Source organism: Dipodomys merriami, unplaced genomic scaffold (assembly GCF_024711535.1).
Source record: "Dipodomys merriami isolate MVZ:Mamm:240054 unplaced genomic scaffold, mDipMer1.0.p SCAF_1, whole genome shotgun sequence".
NCBI classification, from domain to species: domain Eukaryota; kingdom Metazoa; phylum Chordata; class Mammalia; order Rodentia; family Heteromyidae; genus Dipodomys; species Dipodomys merriami.
Window position 1 is genome coordinate 139130505 of NW_027202270.1, and position 18396 is coordinate 139148900.

Sequence of the window (18396 nt, forward strand, 5' to 3'; positions counted from 1 at the left end):
TAATTGGAGGTAGAATCATACTTTTCTGCCCTGTCAGACTTTGAAATTGTAATACTCAGGTCTCAGCTTCCTGAGTAGCTAAAATGACAGGCATGAGCCATTAGCCCTCAGATAAAATTTATATTGGTATTGGGAAACTGAGAAGTTTGTATGACTCGATTTTTTTTCAATATTTCAATATTGAAGAGGTATCTCATGGCATGCATTAATGTAACTATCACTCCTTTTTTTGTTGTTAATGTAAGTGGACTTATAGCTGTGCTTTTTAACAAGGAAGGAAAATGTCCCTTGTTGAAATGTTACTAAGATATCTATTTATTAGTAAAGCAAGTCAAAGTTACGATGTTCCTTTTAATTGTTATTCAAACTGGGGTATTACTGTGGCATTTATTTTAGATCTAGGAATCTTAACAAGGTGTCCACAAAGACATTTTGTTGAAAACATACCCATATACTCAATGCCCACCATGCCCATTTTTTATGAATTTGATTTTCCTCTCAAGTTCTGGACACCAGCTTGCCAGATTGGAGTCCTCAAAATGGCTTCTCAGAGCTTTAACAATGACTGGTCTCAACTGCTTTAGAAGCTCATATAAGAGTACATTGAAGCCAGTTTGTCTATGTCAAGGTATGCACGATTCCTTGTGTGACTGACTCTCTACAACTTCTGCATACTTGGGATTCTTAAGTAGAGTGAGACTGTGGCATTTGGGTCTCCTTACCTGAAAATTATTAATGTCAATTATGTTTCTTTTCCTACTTGTACTAGAGATGGCTTAGTTGTTAAGCGTTTGGGTTTTCAGGACATAATGGCATTCAATTCCCATGTAAATATTAAAAGAAAACCAAGACCACTTAGAAATACAGGGTGGAACTTGGAAGACACACACATACTTAGGACTAACATTTTATGACTGATTTCTTCCATGGATTGTTTTTAAATTCGTTATATAAAAAATCATGACATGTATCTCTCTTAAACATATGAATGAGCATGTAGTGAGTAAAAATTTTAGAATGTCTCAACATGTGGGTTGGGTGAAACGAGGTATGAAGATATTAAGGAGTGACCAATAACTAATTACAAAGTTCCATGTTGAAACATGCTTTAATATAGAAAAATTCATTTTAAATGGGAGTATAAAACAGTAACATGATCATAGCTTTGCCATTAGTTGGTTTGAGACTTTATTTTGTTTTGAATTACAGTTCTGAAAAAAATGGAATAATTCCTGATGGATAGATGAGGAAAATTTTTTTTCAGGTTTTGGTTATGATAAAAAATTATGAATTGTTTTGGTAGCTCTTATATTTTTGTCATCTTGGATCAGTGATTTCAGATACATTTTAAAATTTTATTGATATTTAATATGATTTTAGAACATTGCCATTACTGAAAAATTATTTCATATATTCTGAAAGAGATCACAGCTGTATAAAAAGAGAGTACTAATCCAATGTTGGTGGCTCATGCCTGCAATCCTAGCTATTCAGGAGGCTGAGATTTTAGGATTGTATTTTGAAGCCAGCCTGGGCAGGAAAATCTGTGAGACTCTTATCTTCACCAAAAGACCAGTAGTGGAGCTGTGGCTTAAGTGGTAGAACACTAGCCAGAGCAAAAATGCTCAGGGAGCCAGGTGCCGGTGGCTCAGGCCTGTAATCCCAACGACACAGGAGGCTGAGATCTGAGGATCATGGTTCAAAGCTAGCCCGGGCAGGAAAGTCTGTGAGACTCTTATCTCCAATAAAAACCACTAGAAAACCGGAAGTGGTGCTGTGGCTCAAGTGGTAGAGCACTCGCCTTGAGCTGAAGAGTGCACGGACAATGCCCAAGCATTCAAGCTCCACGACCCACCAAAAAAAAAAAAAATGCTCAGGGACAATGCCTAGATCCTGAATTCACACACACACACACACACACACACACACACACACACACACACACACACACACACGAAAGTAAACGAAAAAAAATGCAAGATTATTGGTAGAATATTTCCTATATTATTTTTATAATCTTTAAATCAATGTTTAAAACAAAAATATTGGCAAAAACACTCCTCTCTTCCCAGCTCTACCTAGCTACTGCTAAATAATTTGGCCAGTGTGCAATCAATGAAAAAGCATGATAGAGTTTTGTTTTCTTAAAGAGTACGTTTATACAGAGAATAATTCAGAAAATAGTTTCTCTGAATAAAGAATTATTGTATCAATGCTTTCATAGAAAACTGCTATATTTTTAGTGTTTTTTTTAAAAAAAATATAATTTTATTGTTATTACTGTATTGTACAGAAGAGTTACCATTTCACGTATCAGGCAATAAGTGCATTTTTCTCTTGACAACACCCCTCTTTACTTTGCTTTCTCCTATTTTTAGTGTTATATTGCTGAAAATTACTGTAGGTTATTTGGTATACTGGTAAATTAAAAGCTCTGATAATCAGAGCCTGCTTAGGTTCTGGACCAAAGCAGTGTTGTTTCAATAGATTATCTTTTGTTTGTTTTTGAAATAGTGTTTGAGATTGAACCCAGAGCCTTGCACATGCTAGTTTTTCAATTATACTTTCTGGTCAAATTGGTTTTATAGTGAGAACATTTTCTTGATTCATGAATAAAGTTTCAAGATTGCTTTCTAATGTTGCATATAAAACTCAGATTTTAGTGTATACGTAAACTACATGTAGTAGTGTATTTGTATAGGTGTACATATGTAAAATAACATATAATATGCAAAAAATGCTTGTGGATCTTATTTTGTGGACCCAGCAGTGGCTAAACATTATTGGAAGAGATTTTCATATGTGGTTTGACTCTGACAATGTAATTTTAAAGTAATCATCTTAAAATTAATGATTTGGTTTTTTACTTATTTTTATCAGTTATTTTATACCAATGTATAAAAATAAATAGAATAAATATTAATCTTATTGAAATTTAAAAGTTCTTTTATTTCAAAATTTTAACACAATATTGGATAGTTTTTTTTAATTTAAATTTTTATTTTTTGTGAACATACTGTACAGAGGGGTTACAATTACATGGGCAAGATAATGAGTACATTTTTTATCAAGCATTGCAGCCTCCTCCTTTGTTTATCCTTCACATCCCTTCCCAGCCTCCCCCCGCCCCCCAAGTAATAGACCTTTTACCTAACATGCACAGACCCTAAGTTCAATATCCAGATCCGCAGAAAAATAAACTAGATTGTAACTAATGTATGCAGAAACTTCAAATTCTGTTTTGTTCTTTGGAATACTTTGTTTCTGAAGATTTAAAGTATTTGTACTGAGTGTATGGTATTGATGTCTCTGTTTTTTTTTTTTTTTCTTCAGTTTGATCTCTTAGGGGGTGGAGAGTCTCCTTGAATGTCTGTGTAGTTTAGCAGTCAGCTAAAGATTTGCCTAAAGTTGATATTGAGAGTTTAGTGCTTGCTTGTCTGTGGTTTCTTTGTTTCTGGAGTTCCTCATCCTGAATCTCCACAGTGCTGTGCCAGTCACTTGTTGTACCCATTGACTCCCAAGACAGTAAGTCAAGCCCAAGCTTGACTGTAGATGGGAAATGCACTTAGAGAAAGCCCCAGCAGGCTGGGGTGGAACTCAGTGGTAGAGCACTTGCCCAGCATGGCAGAGGCCTGGCATTTGAACCCCATCACTACAAAAACAAACAAACAAACAAAAACCTAGGTGCACCAAATGGACAGAACAGTTCTGCTTTTCAGTCTCTGATTTTTGCCCTGTAGTTTGTCATGTTCTTTGTAATCTATTTTCTTACTTAGTTTAGCAACTAGTGAGGAATTTGGGCATAGTTTATACTCAGGTTTTGATGCTTTGCCTTTCACTGTCTCTTCTAAAAATGCTCTCCCTGTACCCCATTAAATTTCCCATTCCTCTGCTGCTCTCAGTTCTTTCTCATCCTCTACAAGCTGGTAAGGAGCCTGTAGCTTTCTACATCCTGGGCTAGGACATGAAAGTAGGCAAGCCTCAACTTTGCAGTTGTAATATTAGATAGTTTTATATACAACTTTCCTATACAGTAAAGAATAGAATGTGTAAATGGCTTTTACATAAAACTAGTCTACAGATTATTTCCTTGTGAACCTTCTCTTCTGGCTTCCCAATACTAAAAATATTTCAGAGGCAAGATTTCTTTTAAGGGCAGATGTATTCTGCCTAATACATGTAATAAAGCCGAACAAATAATTAGTTCTGTTACAAATAGCAAATATTAATAACAGTTAGATATCTCTATAAGTATAGAGGCATGTAGTCTCAATTCCACAATTTTTTTTTGGAAAACCTGTTCCTTTTGTTGCTGTTGATATACCCAAGTGTACTCTAGAGTAGAAGAGTGGGCTATATAAAACCTAAATTACATTTCTAATTTTGATAAGTCATTTTCTATGCCTCCTTTCTCCAATATATACATTCTTTTTAATAAAATTATAAAAATTCTAACCCGTTAAATATCTGAACTCTTCCAGAGGCAATGTTTCTTTTTATTCTTCCAATGCACAGAATGAATAAAATTTTCCTTATGAGTCCTTGAATTATCTTCAAGTATAATAAAAAGGGCCTTAAATCAATTTCCCCTGTCTTTTCATTTTATCTATTTTATCCATTACTGCCCTCCCAAAGAGAATGGTTCCTTTCATTCAAGCACATAAGCATCTGAGAGCACTCTGAAAATATTTTACCTTCGTTGTATGGTGTGAATTTATCAGACAAACATTTTCCTCAGGTCTTAGCAAAGTATTTCTTCCTTGTTTGATAAACAAACATGAGAATTTTGCTCCAGATTAAAAGTGGGATTTTAAGTGTTTTACTGTAAAAGGAAAATATAACTTTTATGGAGCTATGGAAAACATATTTAATAAGTATACATGACTTTAAATTATAACTTAAATGTATATGCTATGAAACTTGTCAATTTGATATTGGACAAGTCAAAGTTTCCAGATTCTAGTGCCTTTCCTTGGAAATATTAAGAAACTGGGCCATACTTCTAAATTTCTAACTATATTTCTGCTCTTGTATTCTTTCTGTGTTTAATTTTTTATATTGTGGATAGAAACAAAGATAGTCTAACATTTTATTTTTTGTGCAATTAAAATTTTAGGTGCATAAAATTTCTAAGTAACATACTGCCACTTAAAAGTGAGCTGTATTATAAGTAGACTTGAACATAATTATCATTGGAAAACTAAAGCATTACCTTCAGTATTGACCACTTTTCCTGGCACAGTGATTCTGTCAATATTAACATCAGGTAATGTGTCACCTTTAATATTTATCTTCTGAGGAGCCTTCCTTTAAGGTCAAGTAAAACACACACATACATACACACACAAATGTTAAAGCATTGCAAAGATTTCTCCCTTGTAATAGCCAAATTATTTTTACTTTTAGTCTCTTTTTGATTAAAAGTAGTGATCAAAGATGTTGAAGCCCTCAAAGGTGATTTTGAAGATAAGAAGTACTGGAGCTGCCCAGGCAGCAATCAGAAACAATTAGGAAAAATGTACCAAAATGCTTCATTCTTTCTGTAAGGACGCATGGCAAATTACATTTAATATTTCAGGCTTGTTGCATTTTAAAATAAGGCCTCCGACTAAGCAATTTTCAAGACAACTCCAATCAAAAGATATTGCTTAAATTTTTATTGCTGCAGAAATGAAAAGAGTGATTTGTCTATGTTGATTAGGCTTGAAGATTGCTTTGAGAAAAATTTGACAGTTGTCATAACAGTCCCACTATAATTTACAATCTGTAAAGAATTGAATACCACACTATCAGTGTAGTTCAAAGCTTTCTTTTTATCTGCATATTTTATTCTGTGATTTTAACATAAAGAGGGATATTTTTAATATGGATTTTAATGCATACACAATTTAATTTCTAGTCTGAGTCTGAAAAATTCTCAATTAGCTCAAACAAAAATAAACATTAAGCATGATACATTCTAACTTAAATACTTATTTACATTTATATGAAATACTTAAAATTGTAAATTTATAAAAATTTATAAAAAACATAAAAATGGTAGTTGCCAGAGATTGGGAATGGGGGATTATTATTTAAAGATAAAAGTTCTGGAAATGGATAATAGTGATAGTTGTACAGCATTGAGAATGTAGTATTATTGAACTTTACACTTAAAAACGATGGTACATTTTATGTGAATTTAATCACAGTTTACAAAAAAAATTAAAATGGTAAAATGTTCTGGAAACTTTACAGTATATTTCTAAATATGTATCAGAAGTTTGTAAGAGAGCTAGTTTATGGAGAAGAGTATAGTACAATGAAAAGATAAAATTTCTAAAGCTATTTGCAAGAGAATTCTAAAGATAAATATCACCAAATTGTATTTGTTAAACTGAAATTTGTGACCAGAAATCTCTTCTACCTGATTATTTTTCATGCTTAGCCCAAGTTTGTAGGCAGTAACAACAACAAAAAAGGCATGTCTGACCAAAATGAACTTTGTTCATTCACAATTTTAGAGGTGAGAGAATTGCTTCTGTAGAGGCAAGAAGTCAGATCCAGAGCAGTTAAGATTGTATTGATAGGTAATAATAGATCAATCTAGAACCAGTCCTTTGACTTATAATACATGTTTTTACCTTCAGATTCTACCCTGTGGAAACATGTTATAAGACATAAAATAATTTTTCTACCAGAAAATTCTTCTATCAAACATAAATTTCCTATGCAATAGCTTTTATGTATTATATTCCTGCCTTTGGATTGCTGTCTTAAGGAATCGCTAACTTTCCATCTTTCTCTTTCCCCAATCCATAGTACCTTTGATGCCAAGAAATTGGCTTGTTTAAAGAATAATTTATTGGGGCTGGGAATGTGGCTTAATGCATGAAGCCCTAGGTTTGATTTCTCAGTACCACATAAACAGAAAAGGCGGGTAGTGGCTCTGTGGTTCAAATGGTAGAGCGTTTACCTTGAGCACAGAGAAGCCCAAGGATAGGGCCTAGGCCTTACGTTCAAGCCCCAGGACCAGCAAAAAAAAAGAAAAAAAATTATTTTATAATTTCATTTTACTTTCTTCCTACCCTACTCTTACCTTGAACCATATTTCCTTAAATTACTGTAATTGTGAAATTCAAAACAGAAGTGAAAATGGCCATATCTCCCAGAGATTATGCATTATACTAAGAAACTCTTGGTTATGAGTGACAGAAATTCATTCCACCCTCTCTCCAAAGGATTTATTGGCTCATTTAATTGAAAAGTCAAAGGGTTTGGCTTACGGAAAGGCTGCTCCAGGAGACTCAAATACTACTATCAAAACTATATCTCTTTGTGTTGCCCTATTCTTCAACTCGACTTAGTAGCTGGTAAGTGGCTGCCAGAGACTTGATTGCAATGGTGGAAATGAACCACAGAAATCTTTCCTAATGTCTCTCTCTCAATTTGAGGCTCAAAGTGACTACTGTTTTATGATCAGTAGTTTCAATGACTCATAGAATTGGGAAGAAATTTCCCAAAGGAATCTGAAAAGGGGATGGGAAAGTTAGGCAGAAACAAAACATTCTTATTTTCTTGTTTTATAATGGATATTTTTTCCAGCTACACTAAACACCAGTGCTTCTATTTAATACACTATATTTTAAATAATTTAAAATACTGCATATCTGTCTCTTGTTGGCTTCCCTACATTTGAATCCCTTTCCTGTATGAAATTTGCCATTATCAGAGCTTTAGTGGGCAGGCCAAGTACAGCTCTCACCTAATGAAAAAGTCAAACCATTAAAAAAATTCCCTCTTGAATCAAGTAGTACGTTCTCTGTTTAGTTTTCTATGTCAAGTTTTATGATGGTCCCTAAATCTAAACTAGTCTCTTTCTTTTTCCATGGAGTGCAAGAAGTTCAGCATAGTATGATCATTACAGGCTCTAATATTACTTTCCTATAATCATGAGATTTGTTATATTTTTACCTGGATGTATAAATAAATGTATATGTGTGTGTTCATAAAATTCACAGATGTGTACTACATTTAAAAACTCCAGTGGTGGCAGTTTAAAGATTGTTTTGTTGCTATTAATGGATTAATACCTAAAACAGACCAGAGTCCTTCACAAGGTAAATTAACCAGGGAAATAGGCCAATTTTGACTTCATTTTCATTCTGTTGAATGACTGCATTCATTTTCTTTGGATTCAGCTCTTCATTTACGGTGCCTCAACACTCTTTATAAAATTCCAACTTGCTTTTCACTTATCTTTTAACAGTTTAACATAGATGGTTGGATCAAGTCCATTGTTCCAATTGTATGTAGCTTAAAAAGCTCTGCAGTATTTTACTCTTTCCATTGTATCTGGCTTCCCCAAGTGCTCTGCTCGCTGCATTTTACACGTACTCTGTTTTCTAAACCCATTTATGCCTATTCTTCCTAAAGACACTTGTTCATCTCAGAGCTCAAATTGACTTCTCCCCATTCTATTTCCTTGACTAAAAATGCATCATTAAGGTTGATTGAACTCTTTTAAAGCACTTCATCAAAAACGAAAGGCCATATGAAAGTAGACTACCAGTGTTTGTAAATATCTGCTTCAAACCAAGAAGAAATAACAAGTAATTGGAAACTTAAAAATGCTATTGAAATATATTATATACATAAATTATATATAATACAGGTTTTCTTGACTGTTCTGTGAGAGATAACAGTTGTAAAATATTCTAGGATGGGAGAGACAAGTTATACTTTGTTATAATCAAAGACAGGAAAAAAATAATCAAACCAAACCACGAAAATTATCAACATTTTCTAGAGAAATTAAACTTACTCTATAATGAGGTATAAAACACAGACTACAGATATCATCTATAGCTTTTAAATATCACCTTAATTTTGTGCAATTAAAATAGCTATTTTTATGGTATGTGAAAGAGTAAGATCGTTACTAATGTTATTTTCTATTTGTAATCCTTAAAAATAACTGGGTATGAAATGTTTTAAAACATTTAGAAATTAAAATTATAAGATATATTATAGACCAGAAGAAAATGTGGATCTACATATTTCTATTTACCTAAATGTGAAATTACATACCTTACTATTTTGTGAAAAATATTTCATATGTATTTCTGTTGTCATATTCAATCACAATTTATTAGAAAAACTTACTAAAATGTTATCCTGATGCATTAAAAAACTAGAGCCTATGGAAATACTATTGTATTTACTAATACGATATAAAGGAAAATCCATTCTAACTTTGTATTTCACACTTTGTAGTCACTGGCAACTTAAGTCAAATGTGAAAATGTTTGATATATTTTTAACTGAAAATAGCCTATAGTTAGGGAAAGGTTTAATAAAATATAAAGATAAAATGTCATAATAATACTTTCAAAGATACTTTTGAGTGTTTTGCATATTCTGTTTCTAGGGTACATAAGTCCATTATTTTTTTCCATTAAATCAATTTTATATTAATTGTAAGGAAAAAAATCTCATCAAAACAAAAATAACATTAAAATGCTGACAGTTTGCCAAATGTGTTTTGAATAATTTGAAAAACAACTTTATTTTTAAAAGGATAATAGTAGAATGCTGTAATTGATGTTTTTATAAAATAAAAGCAGATAGAAGCAGAATATTTCTAATAAAACCATTTCTTGATTGCCTACTTCTAAAAGGAAGCTAATAAAGTTAAATTGCATTTTAGTATTGGATTTCTTTAAAAATGTTTCAATAATGGAGGAAAGATGAACAAGACAGTGTAGTGCTTGGAACTTGTCTGGAATCTCTCTAGGTTTTATAGCAAAATCATCAGCTAAAACCAACCTGTTTCACTCCATTAAGAGACTTGGTTAGAGTCGCTGAAAAACCAATGTGACATTGCCATACGTACTCACTTCTACTCATGTAAAACTATAAATAATGTACTTTCTTTAGCTAAGTGCTAAAAACATAGTTAAAATGTAATGTTTTAAAACATTAAACATGTCTCATAATGTTTGATAGCTTATGGTTATTTACATATGAGAAATTTTATTTTAAATTTAGTCAGTAGGGCCTACATATATACTTGTACACCTAGTACACAATGTATAATGTGCATTTAAAGCAAGAATATGTTCCCAACCAGAGCTAATTTTGTAGCAAGAGAAAAGAGCTATAAAAACTGGAATAATAAAATTCTTATTGAACAATTAGTTAATCTTCATGTATATAAATAAGTCAATTTGATGTCATTTATATTTCAGTTCAGATTAATTGGTTCCTAATCTATAATGTACTCTAGTTTGTAGCTTCTCAAGTTGTTTGTGAAAGTAAAAGTTGCTTGTCAAAGTAAAAATTAAAATAACTTATATAACCAGTTATACATATGACTGACTGCATGCAAAAGAAATCTTTCAAGACGTTTTCTGGAAGCAAAGAAATAATGCTTTTACTGTAGAAGTTACATGTTTTCCTTAACCAACACTGAAAGAGAACTAAGAGTTTTTGCATACATTAGGATTCCACAACAGCTTATTAAACAGCACATTAGTAATAAATGGCATTTACTTGTCATTGAAAAAGTGTGAATTTGGAGGTAAAAACTCTTGGATTAGGTATAATATCTACTGCTTTTTAGTTTCTTCGATAAAAATGGAGACACCATGTCATGCCTATGTCGTAGGAATATTAGTATGAGTAATTTAAAATGTGTGCCAGTGTTTTGTAAATATGTTAAAATAGTACTTGTCTATTTTGTTATAGTTTTCTAGTATGTCACAAAGAATTTATAAAGATCACTTTAAAAATTCAGCTTATATATTGTTTACTTAAACATAACTTAAGATACACCTAAAATCACTGCTACAAAATATATATTCAATGACATTTTCATTTCTTTCCTTAAGCAGGAAAAGAATGTAGTTAAGCTGTTGCCTTATGAATTGCATATTATCTAGGTGTTCTCAGAGGAGTTGTCCATGTCAGTGGCATCAGCTGTCATGGCAGAAAAAATAATTCACAACCATGTTAATCTTCCTCCTTGTCACTTCTTTATGAAGTCATTATGTGTACTACATTGGAAGGTTCTTCCAAGGTAGTTTTGTGTCTGTAGTGTGTATAGAACCTAGTGATGTATAAATTCACGTTTATTATCACTATCAAATGTTTTGAAGTTATACTTTCCAGAAGAGATTCAGATGTAATTAAAAGTTTAAAATTTATAGTAAGAATTGTAAAGTAACTCTCAAAATTTAACAATGTAAACAAAAATCAAAGGACTATAAAAAAATCCATAGGAAAAGTGGCTAAAAGAAAATATGCCATAATGTTAAGTGCATATGGTAAAGTTATGGGTTTTTTGCCTTATGTATTTTTTTTTAACATTACTTTTTTTTTTTTTTTGGTTGGTTGTGGGGCCTGAACTCTGGGCCTGGGCACTGACCCTCGGCTCTTCAGCTCAAGGTTAGCATTCTACCACTTGAGCCACAGCACCACTTCCAGTTTTCTGATAGTTTTTAATTGGAATCTTAAGGCCTTTCCTGTCTGGGCTGGCTTTGAACAGAGATCCTCAGATCTCAGCTTTCTGAATAGCAAGGATTACAGCAGCTTTTTCTTCTTACCTGGTGCTGAGGAATTGAACCCAGGGCCTCATATGTTCAAGGCAAGCACTCTACCACTGAGCCATCTTCCCAGCCCATGCCTTATGTATTTTTTTTTATTCTTGAATATTTTTCTCCACTGAAAAACGTTTGTTTAGTCTATTTTAGTTTTAAAAAATGACATGATTATCGAAATATTCATTTCATGTGTACATAATCATAAAAGATTTAAAATAAAAGCAGATGATGCCAATTTAGCAGACCTGGCCACACATTGTGATGAAGTTGTCACAACTGAAGTGCAACAAAGACATCTTCTGGACATGTTAAGAATTGCAAAGTTGTTTCACAAACAAAGGACAGCATTTCCACACGAATGTAATAGTTACAAAAAGACCACACAGTAAGATGTTCAAATCAATCTATAATTAGGTTTGACATTAAAAATATTACATGATTAAATTACAAACATACAGTACTTAAAAGAAAAAAAATCTAAAATTGTTGCATATACATTGGAATTATATCATTTCCAAAATACCTTTAAAACTATTTCGAGATAGATTATTATGTATAAATATTTGGGTAAAAACAATACATTTTAATGCAAAAACTATAAATACTATGAAAATTATATGAAGTATGGAACCAATACTTTAAACATGGAACACTTCCTGAATCATAGAGCCAATTCATGTCAAAATGTGATTGGCAATTTAGTCATCTATTGAAAGAGAATTGTATTTACCAAATAAGTAAATTCAAACCACATTTGATTGATTTGTGATATTCCAGGCAATGTAATAATTTAGAAAAATTGTTTCCACTGAAATATGATTTTAAAAGCCGAAACTGAATTTGAACAGTTTTTTTTTTTACACTGAAACTACTTTTAAGAAAATATTGCTGTAGGCTTGGTTAACGATTTGCATATGAAATTCACTCTTTTCTCTTATTCTTAAGAGAAGTATAACTGGTTACACTCATGGTTAGAAATATTTTGAAACTAGTTTTGATACTCAATATTTGTATCTCTAAACAATTTTGAGGGTAAGCCTGGTTTGAAATTGTTATTTTTTTGAAGTATAATCCTAAAAACTAACCTGTAGCAAACTCAACTAGCAAAACTCATTTTGTTTTAGTAATGGTTGTATTTAGCAAGAAATGTATACTTTAGTTTCATGTAACTCCAAATGAATAGATATTCTACAAATGAAAGTACACTCGTTTCCTAAAATTACCTTCCTTAATATCTTTATATATGACAGACCCTATTGCTTCTAATACCAGAACTAAGCACTTGAATCCCTGGCCTTTTTTCATGCCACCTTAACCTTTTAAAATTGTTGGCGTATTTTTTAAAAAGTAGTTCATGATTTTTTTTTAGAATACAGAAATTGAAGCAAATAATTAAGGTAACCATAAGGAAAGTTTAAGAGAGGTGATCTTAAATTCTCAAGGGTGATAGATTATCTTCATATGGAACTGAAGTGCCTCAGTAACATAAGTAACATGATTATTAGCTTTTTCCCCCACTGGCCACTGTCTGCTAGTTTTTCTACAACCACTACAAGAAAGAGATTTCCTGGTATGGTTATTTCTCTTGAGGCAGTTACATTCGATTTGATCTTGAAAAGTTGCTCCCAGGAACTCTGTAAGAAATAAGACATTTGAGTCAAATAATGGTGACTGACAACTTCTGAATGTATCAGTTAACTTCAGGTCAATCTGCAGTAAATAGTTTCTGTATTTTACATAAATTCAATTGCAAAAAGGTAATGTGAAGGAGAAAATAATCTTATTGTGGCTATTTAAAGATTAGGCTATTCTGAGAACTCTTTGAAACACAACTGATTATAGAAAGCAATGTGAGACAGTTTCTTGTACTCCAGGCCTCAGATCTGCTGGGTAGGCCTCCCTCAGACGTGAGCAACAACCTAACTGCAAAGATGTTGAGAGCAGGTAATGTTTGGGAATCGAGGCAGGGAAGCTCTGGGCAGCAGCATGGATGTTTAATGAGAACAGGGTTCTAAGGATTGAACTCAGCTCTAGGGCTGATGCAGAACTGAAGGCAGGATGAACTCTAATGAGGGCTTTGAAGAACTGCTAAAATTCTTGGCCTTCGCAATTTCACAGAGTAGGATCTATCTGCTGGTCAACTATGACTCAGCCTATTATGCATACAGTGAGTACAGTGAGTGGGAGGAACTACAATGAAAAGTAGTTCCCATGTGATTATTTCACCAGTAGAGCTGAGCTTCCCCAAGCACTATTCCATGTTGATGCTGATTTCAAGCGTTTTGAATTTGATGTAAATCTACTAGACTTGGACAAAGGTTTTGTGAATGTGGGAGAATAGGAAGTATGCTTTCTTAATAGTTTATGCTTAGAAAAAATTCATAATGGTATATAACAAAATTTCCTGTATTTATACATGATGAGAAACCGTGGAAGTTTTTTTTTTTTTTTAAGTCATGAATGACACTAAAATCAAAACAGTTTTACCTTCCTTCATCTTGGTTGCTCTGGTATATTTGTGTAGTTGGCGGCCCAACATTCTGATGTGCTAAAAGGGATGGAGACAGGGTCACTCCTCTGAGTTGTTGGAAAGCGATTTCTGCATGGATGCCTCGATTACTTGTTATAATCCCTGTATTCTTGTTTTTGTTGTCTAAAATCAGGAGTGAAATTCAAATAGTTAAAATTATAACACAACGAGGACCATTAAATAATAAAGTATGGCTGTGCTTTTAAGTAGAGTGAATGTATGCTGTACAGGTTCATCATATGAATTATAACTTCAAATAAAAATATAAATGGGGAATGACCTGGGTACATGCCTGTAATCCCAGCATTTGGGAAATATAGGCAGGGAGATTAAGAGTTTTGAGACCAGCTTGGATTACAAAGACCAAAAAACAAAATAAAGCAAAGCCTATTAAAAATTGTAACACACTGTTAATATGGCTTGGGTTTTTTTGAGGTAATCAATCCTATATAGGTAATTAAAAAAATATATCTTCCAGTTTTCAGGCTGTAATAAAACACAAATAACATGATTATACTTTTCAAAATTAAAATGTGGCAGCATATCCACAAATAAAAAATACATTTAAGGACTTTTCCCAAAAGATACTATGAAATTGTTGCATAACAAATCTTTTTTTTTAATATTTTATATTATTTTATTTGAGAACATACTGTACAGAGGGGTTACAATTACATGGGCAGGATAATGCATACAGCATAACAAATCTTGACTATGTATGAGAAAAATATATGAAGATGAATTGACAAATGAATTAAAAAAATCTGACATTCCTCATGACAACATTATAATGGACACTAATAACAATAACATTCGGGTATATCCAGTTTTGATATGTGTATAATTCTTTTTGGGTAAAAATATACTAATTCTCATGATTAAAACATTAAAGCCATAAAAATGTACAAATGTAAGAAATAAGTTAGGTAATTAAAACATTTTAACAGAATAAAGGATGCTAGGTTTCTTTGAACAGGTATTCTTTTAAAAAATAGTTATGGGCAGGGAGGGTGGCTCAGTGGTAGAGTGCTTGCCTTGCATGCATGAGGCTCTGGGTTTGATTCCTCAGTACCACATAAGCAGAAAAAGCCAGAAGTAGCTCTGTGGTGCAAGTGGTAGAGTGCTAGCCTTGAGCTGAAGAGCTGAGGGACAGTGCCTAGGCCCAGAGTTCAGGCCCCTTGACTGACAAAAATAAATAAATAAATAAAATAAAAAAATGGTTATAATATAGAACAATCTCCCACTTTCAGTTGGCTCTTAGATACATTTTGTTATATGTTATGATGTTTAGCCAAGTACAATCACTCAAGCCTATGATCATAGTTATTTGGAGATTGGGGGAATCATGGTTGCAGGCCAGCCAGATCATATAAGTTGGATAGATGCTATTTCTACTAATGGCTGGCTATGGTGGTATGCACCTGTTAATCTAGCCACAGGGGAAACAAAATGACCAGGTATAATGGTACCCATCTATCATCACTAGCAGGGAAGTACAAGCAGGAGGACCATACCCTATCTCAAATATAACAAAGTAAAAAGGGGATGGAATTGTGGCTCACATAGTATAATGTTGGGTTAGGAAACATGAGACGCTGAGTTCAATCTCCAGTACTAGCAAAAAAAAAATTACAATTATGTTTCACTTTATTATCTAACAGTGGTCTAAGGACAAAGGTGAAAAGTAAAAGGACTGAACAAAATGAGCCCTCAAAGAATTTTTCCAAAACAAGATGGCCAGATAAAAGTTTTATGCTAATCAGAATTAAAATGTATATAATAGAATAAACTATTTCCATGTCCTCTTCATTTATTTCCTCTTTGAGAGTTTTATCTATTAAAAATCATCCCTGGCATTAGCCTTATACATTTACCAATGTTTTAAAAGAAAAAGTCTTGATTTATTTGTCTGAGACCCTCTGTGCCCTCAATAGTTAGTTTTTTTTGTTGTTGTTTTTTGCTGGTCGTGGGCCCTGAACTCTGAGCCTGGGTGCTGTCCCTCAGCTCTTCAGCTCAAGGCTAATGCTTTACCACTTGAGCCACAGTGCCACTTCCTGCTTTTTCTGCTTATGTGATGCTGAGGAATTGAACCCAGGGCCTCATGCATGCAAGGCAAGCGCTCTATCACTGAGCCACCTTTGCAGCCCCGTTAGTTTGTTTTAACATTTTCTGGTTTCTACTTTTAGCAGAATTTACTAATGAACTAGTTAAGTTGTACAACACCACATACTGAAAAGAACAGAAAATGTTTGGAAAGAAGTTAGGAAATAATTGTGCAAGTATTACAAAGAGAACAAATATTTAGCTACACATATTAGCCGCAGACTAGAAAGGAAATACCATTCTCTGAAATCAGAATGCCCACAGAAAAATTGAACAAACATGCAATGTTAAGAAATGTGGATGTCAAACATGCAATTTAAGTAATATTAGAAATCCAAGTAAGATTTTTGTTGGAGTGTTTTGTTGTTGGTTTGGGTTTGTTTTTATATTCTCTGAAACTCTGCAAAATACCTTCAACTTCAGGAGTTAAGGTGAAATCATGTCCCAAGTAATGGCTAAATCCTTCAGGTAATATTACATTTGTTATTTTAATGGGAGATGCTTTAACTTGGCAAAATGACCCATCTATAGGAGAGCTGGCAAGTGGAATTATCTGCATGACAAAATAAAACAGGTAAGTACATCTTAGCTCTAAAGCTCAGATAAATAGCTTTCATATTTATCACAAGCTCTACTTGACAAAGTTCTTTTCATTATTAGTTACCTCTGCCATAACTAGTTACCTCTTGCACTAAGTAAAAAGCCTCCCCTCTGAATCTTCTTCTTTTTTTATTTTTCTGGCAGTCCTGGGGGGTGAGCTCAGGGTTCTGTGCTTGGTAGGCAGGTGCTTGACCATTTGAGCCCTGCCCACAGCCCTGAGAACCTTCTGCTGTATTCCTTCAGATTGCACAGTATTCAGTTTATACATTTTAATGTTCTAGTTTCTGTCTATCAGTGTGGCCCTTCATATGCATTGTGGTAGAATGATTCCCATCCCCCAAAGACGTCCACTCTTCTAACTTCTTAAACCTGTGGATACTTTACCTGAATGACAAAGAAGTTTATGGGTGTGGCTGAGTTAAGGCATTGGGGATGGGGAAGATGACTGTGGATTATCCTAGAAGAGGGATACAGAAGGGCAGAATGGGAGATGGAGATATGCTGGCAGAAGCAGTGATGCTATGCTGGGAGAAGGCCAAAAGCCAAGTGACTGCTGATAGCCTCCAGTAGCTGGTGAGGGCACAGAGGAGCTCTCTCTGCTAGAGCTCCCAGAAGCGATTCAGCACAATGATCTTATTTTACCTCTCTAAGACCCATTTTCAGACTTCTAGCCAACAGAACTAGAAGACAATAAATTTGCGGGGTTTTCTGTGGTTTCTTCTCTAATTTTGTTCCGCTTATTGTCTTGGAGCTCAGAGGTAGAAGATCCCCAAGTCCTGCCAATATACAGGAAAAGCAGAACATACCACTTTTTGTGGTTGTTGTTGTTAGATATCCTACATAGTTCAGAGATGTGAGGGAAGAATTCCTTCCTTCATTTCCTCTTATCTAAGTGAAAGTAATTTTGTTAGTTCCTATTTATGAAAGTATTACATTATAGTTTATGTCTTGTAGTATCATCTAACAGATTGAGCACAGATATTAAACAATTAGCCTTATGTCAAAGTACCTAAGTACTTTGGTAGTAATCACTAAATAAATACTAATGCAACCTATAAAAATAATACAATCCTAACATTTATGGCAAAATGTCTAAGATAAAAGGTTCATTTACTATTAATCTTTGTGTTTTGAAGCCAGAAGTATAAATAAATAGTTACCGAGTTTTTTCTTGCCTGGAATTCAGTGAAGTGGAATTCAGCTTTTGCCCTATCCTCTGAGGTTATAGGAATTCCATCTAACATCTGTAAGTTAGGCAGTCGAAATATGAGCACGTGGCGGTGTAGCACTTTTCTACAAATCTAAAGGAAGTTAAAATAACAATTTATTCCTAAAAATCACTTTTACTTTAAAGATTAAGTCATAATAGAAGGCAATTTAGTGAAGAGAAAAAAAAGAGAGCTAACAGTTACTTTACAATGTTAGATGCTGCAAATATGAGCTTCATTTATAAAGCTTAATTTTTTATGCCAATGAGGATAAAATTTTACTAGATAAACTAAGGTTACCATTTAAAGATTTAATCTCCTTTTCTTTTATTTGAGACAAGATCTCTGATATGGAATGTATGATCTTTTTACC

General features: G+C 33.3%; 1 protein-coding gene across 1 annotated transcript in view; it reads right to left on the minus strand.

Annotated features, from left to right (window-relative positions):
• Positions 1 to 13095: 13095 nt before the first annotated feature.
• Positions 13096 to 18396, minus strand: part of Lrrc9 (leucine rich repeat containing 9) — a 77711-nt gene continuing 72410 nt past the window's right edge. Inside the window, exons 30-33 of the mRNA XM_070032442.1 lie at positions 17976 to 18116; positions 16627 to 16768; positions 14070 to 14235; positions 13096 to 13216 (exon numbers count right to left, since the gene is read on the minus strand). Of these exons, the coding sequence (XP_069888543.1) occupies positions 13177 to 13216; positions 14070 to 14235; positions 16627 to 16768; positions 17976 to 18116 (489 nt within the window). The 3' untranslated portion in view covers positions 13096 to 13176. The remainder of the gene's footprint in view (positions 13217 to 14069; positions 14236 to 16626; positions 16769 to 17975; positions 18117 to 18396) is intronic.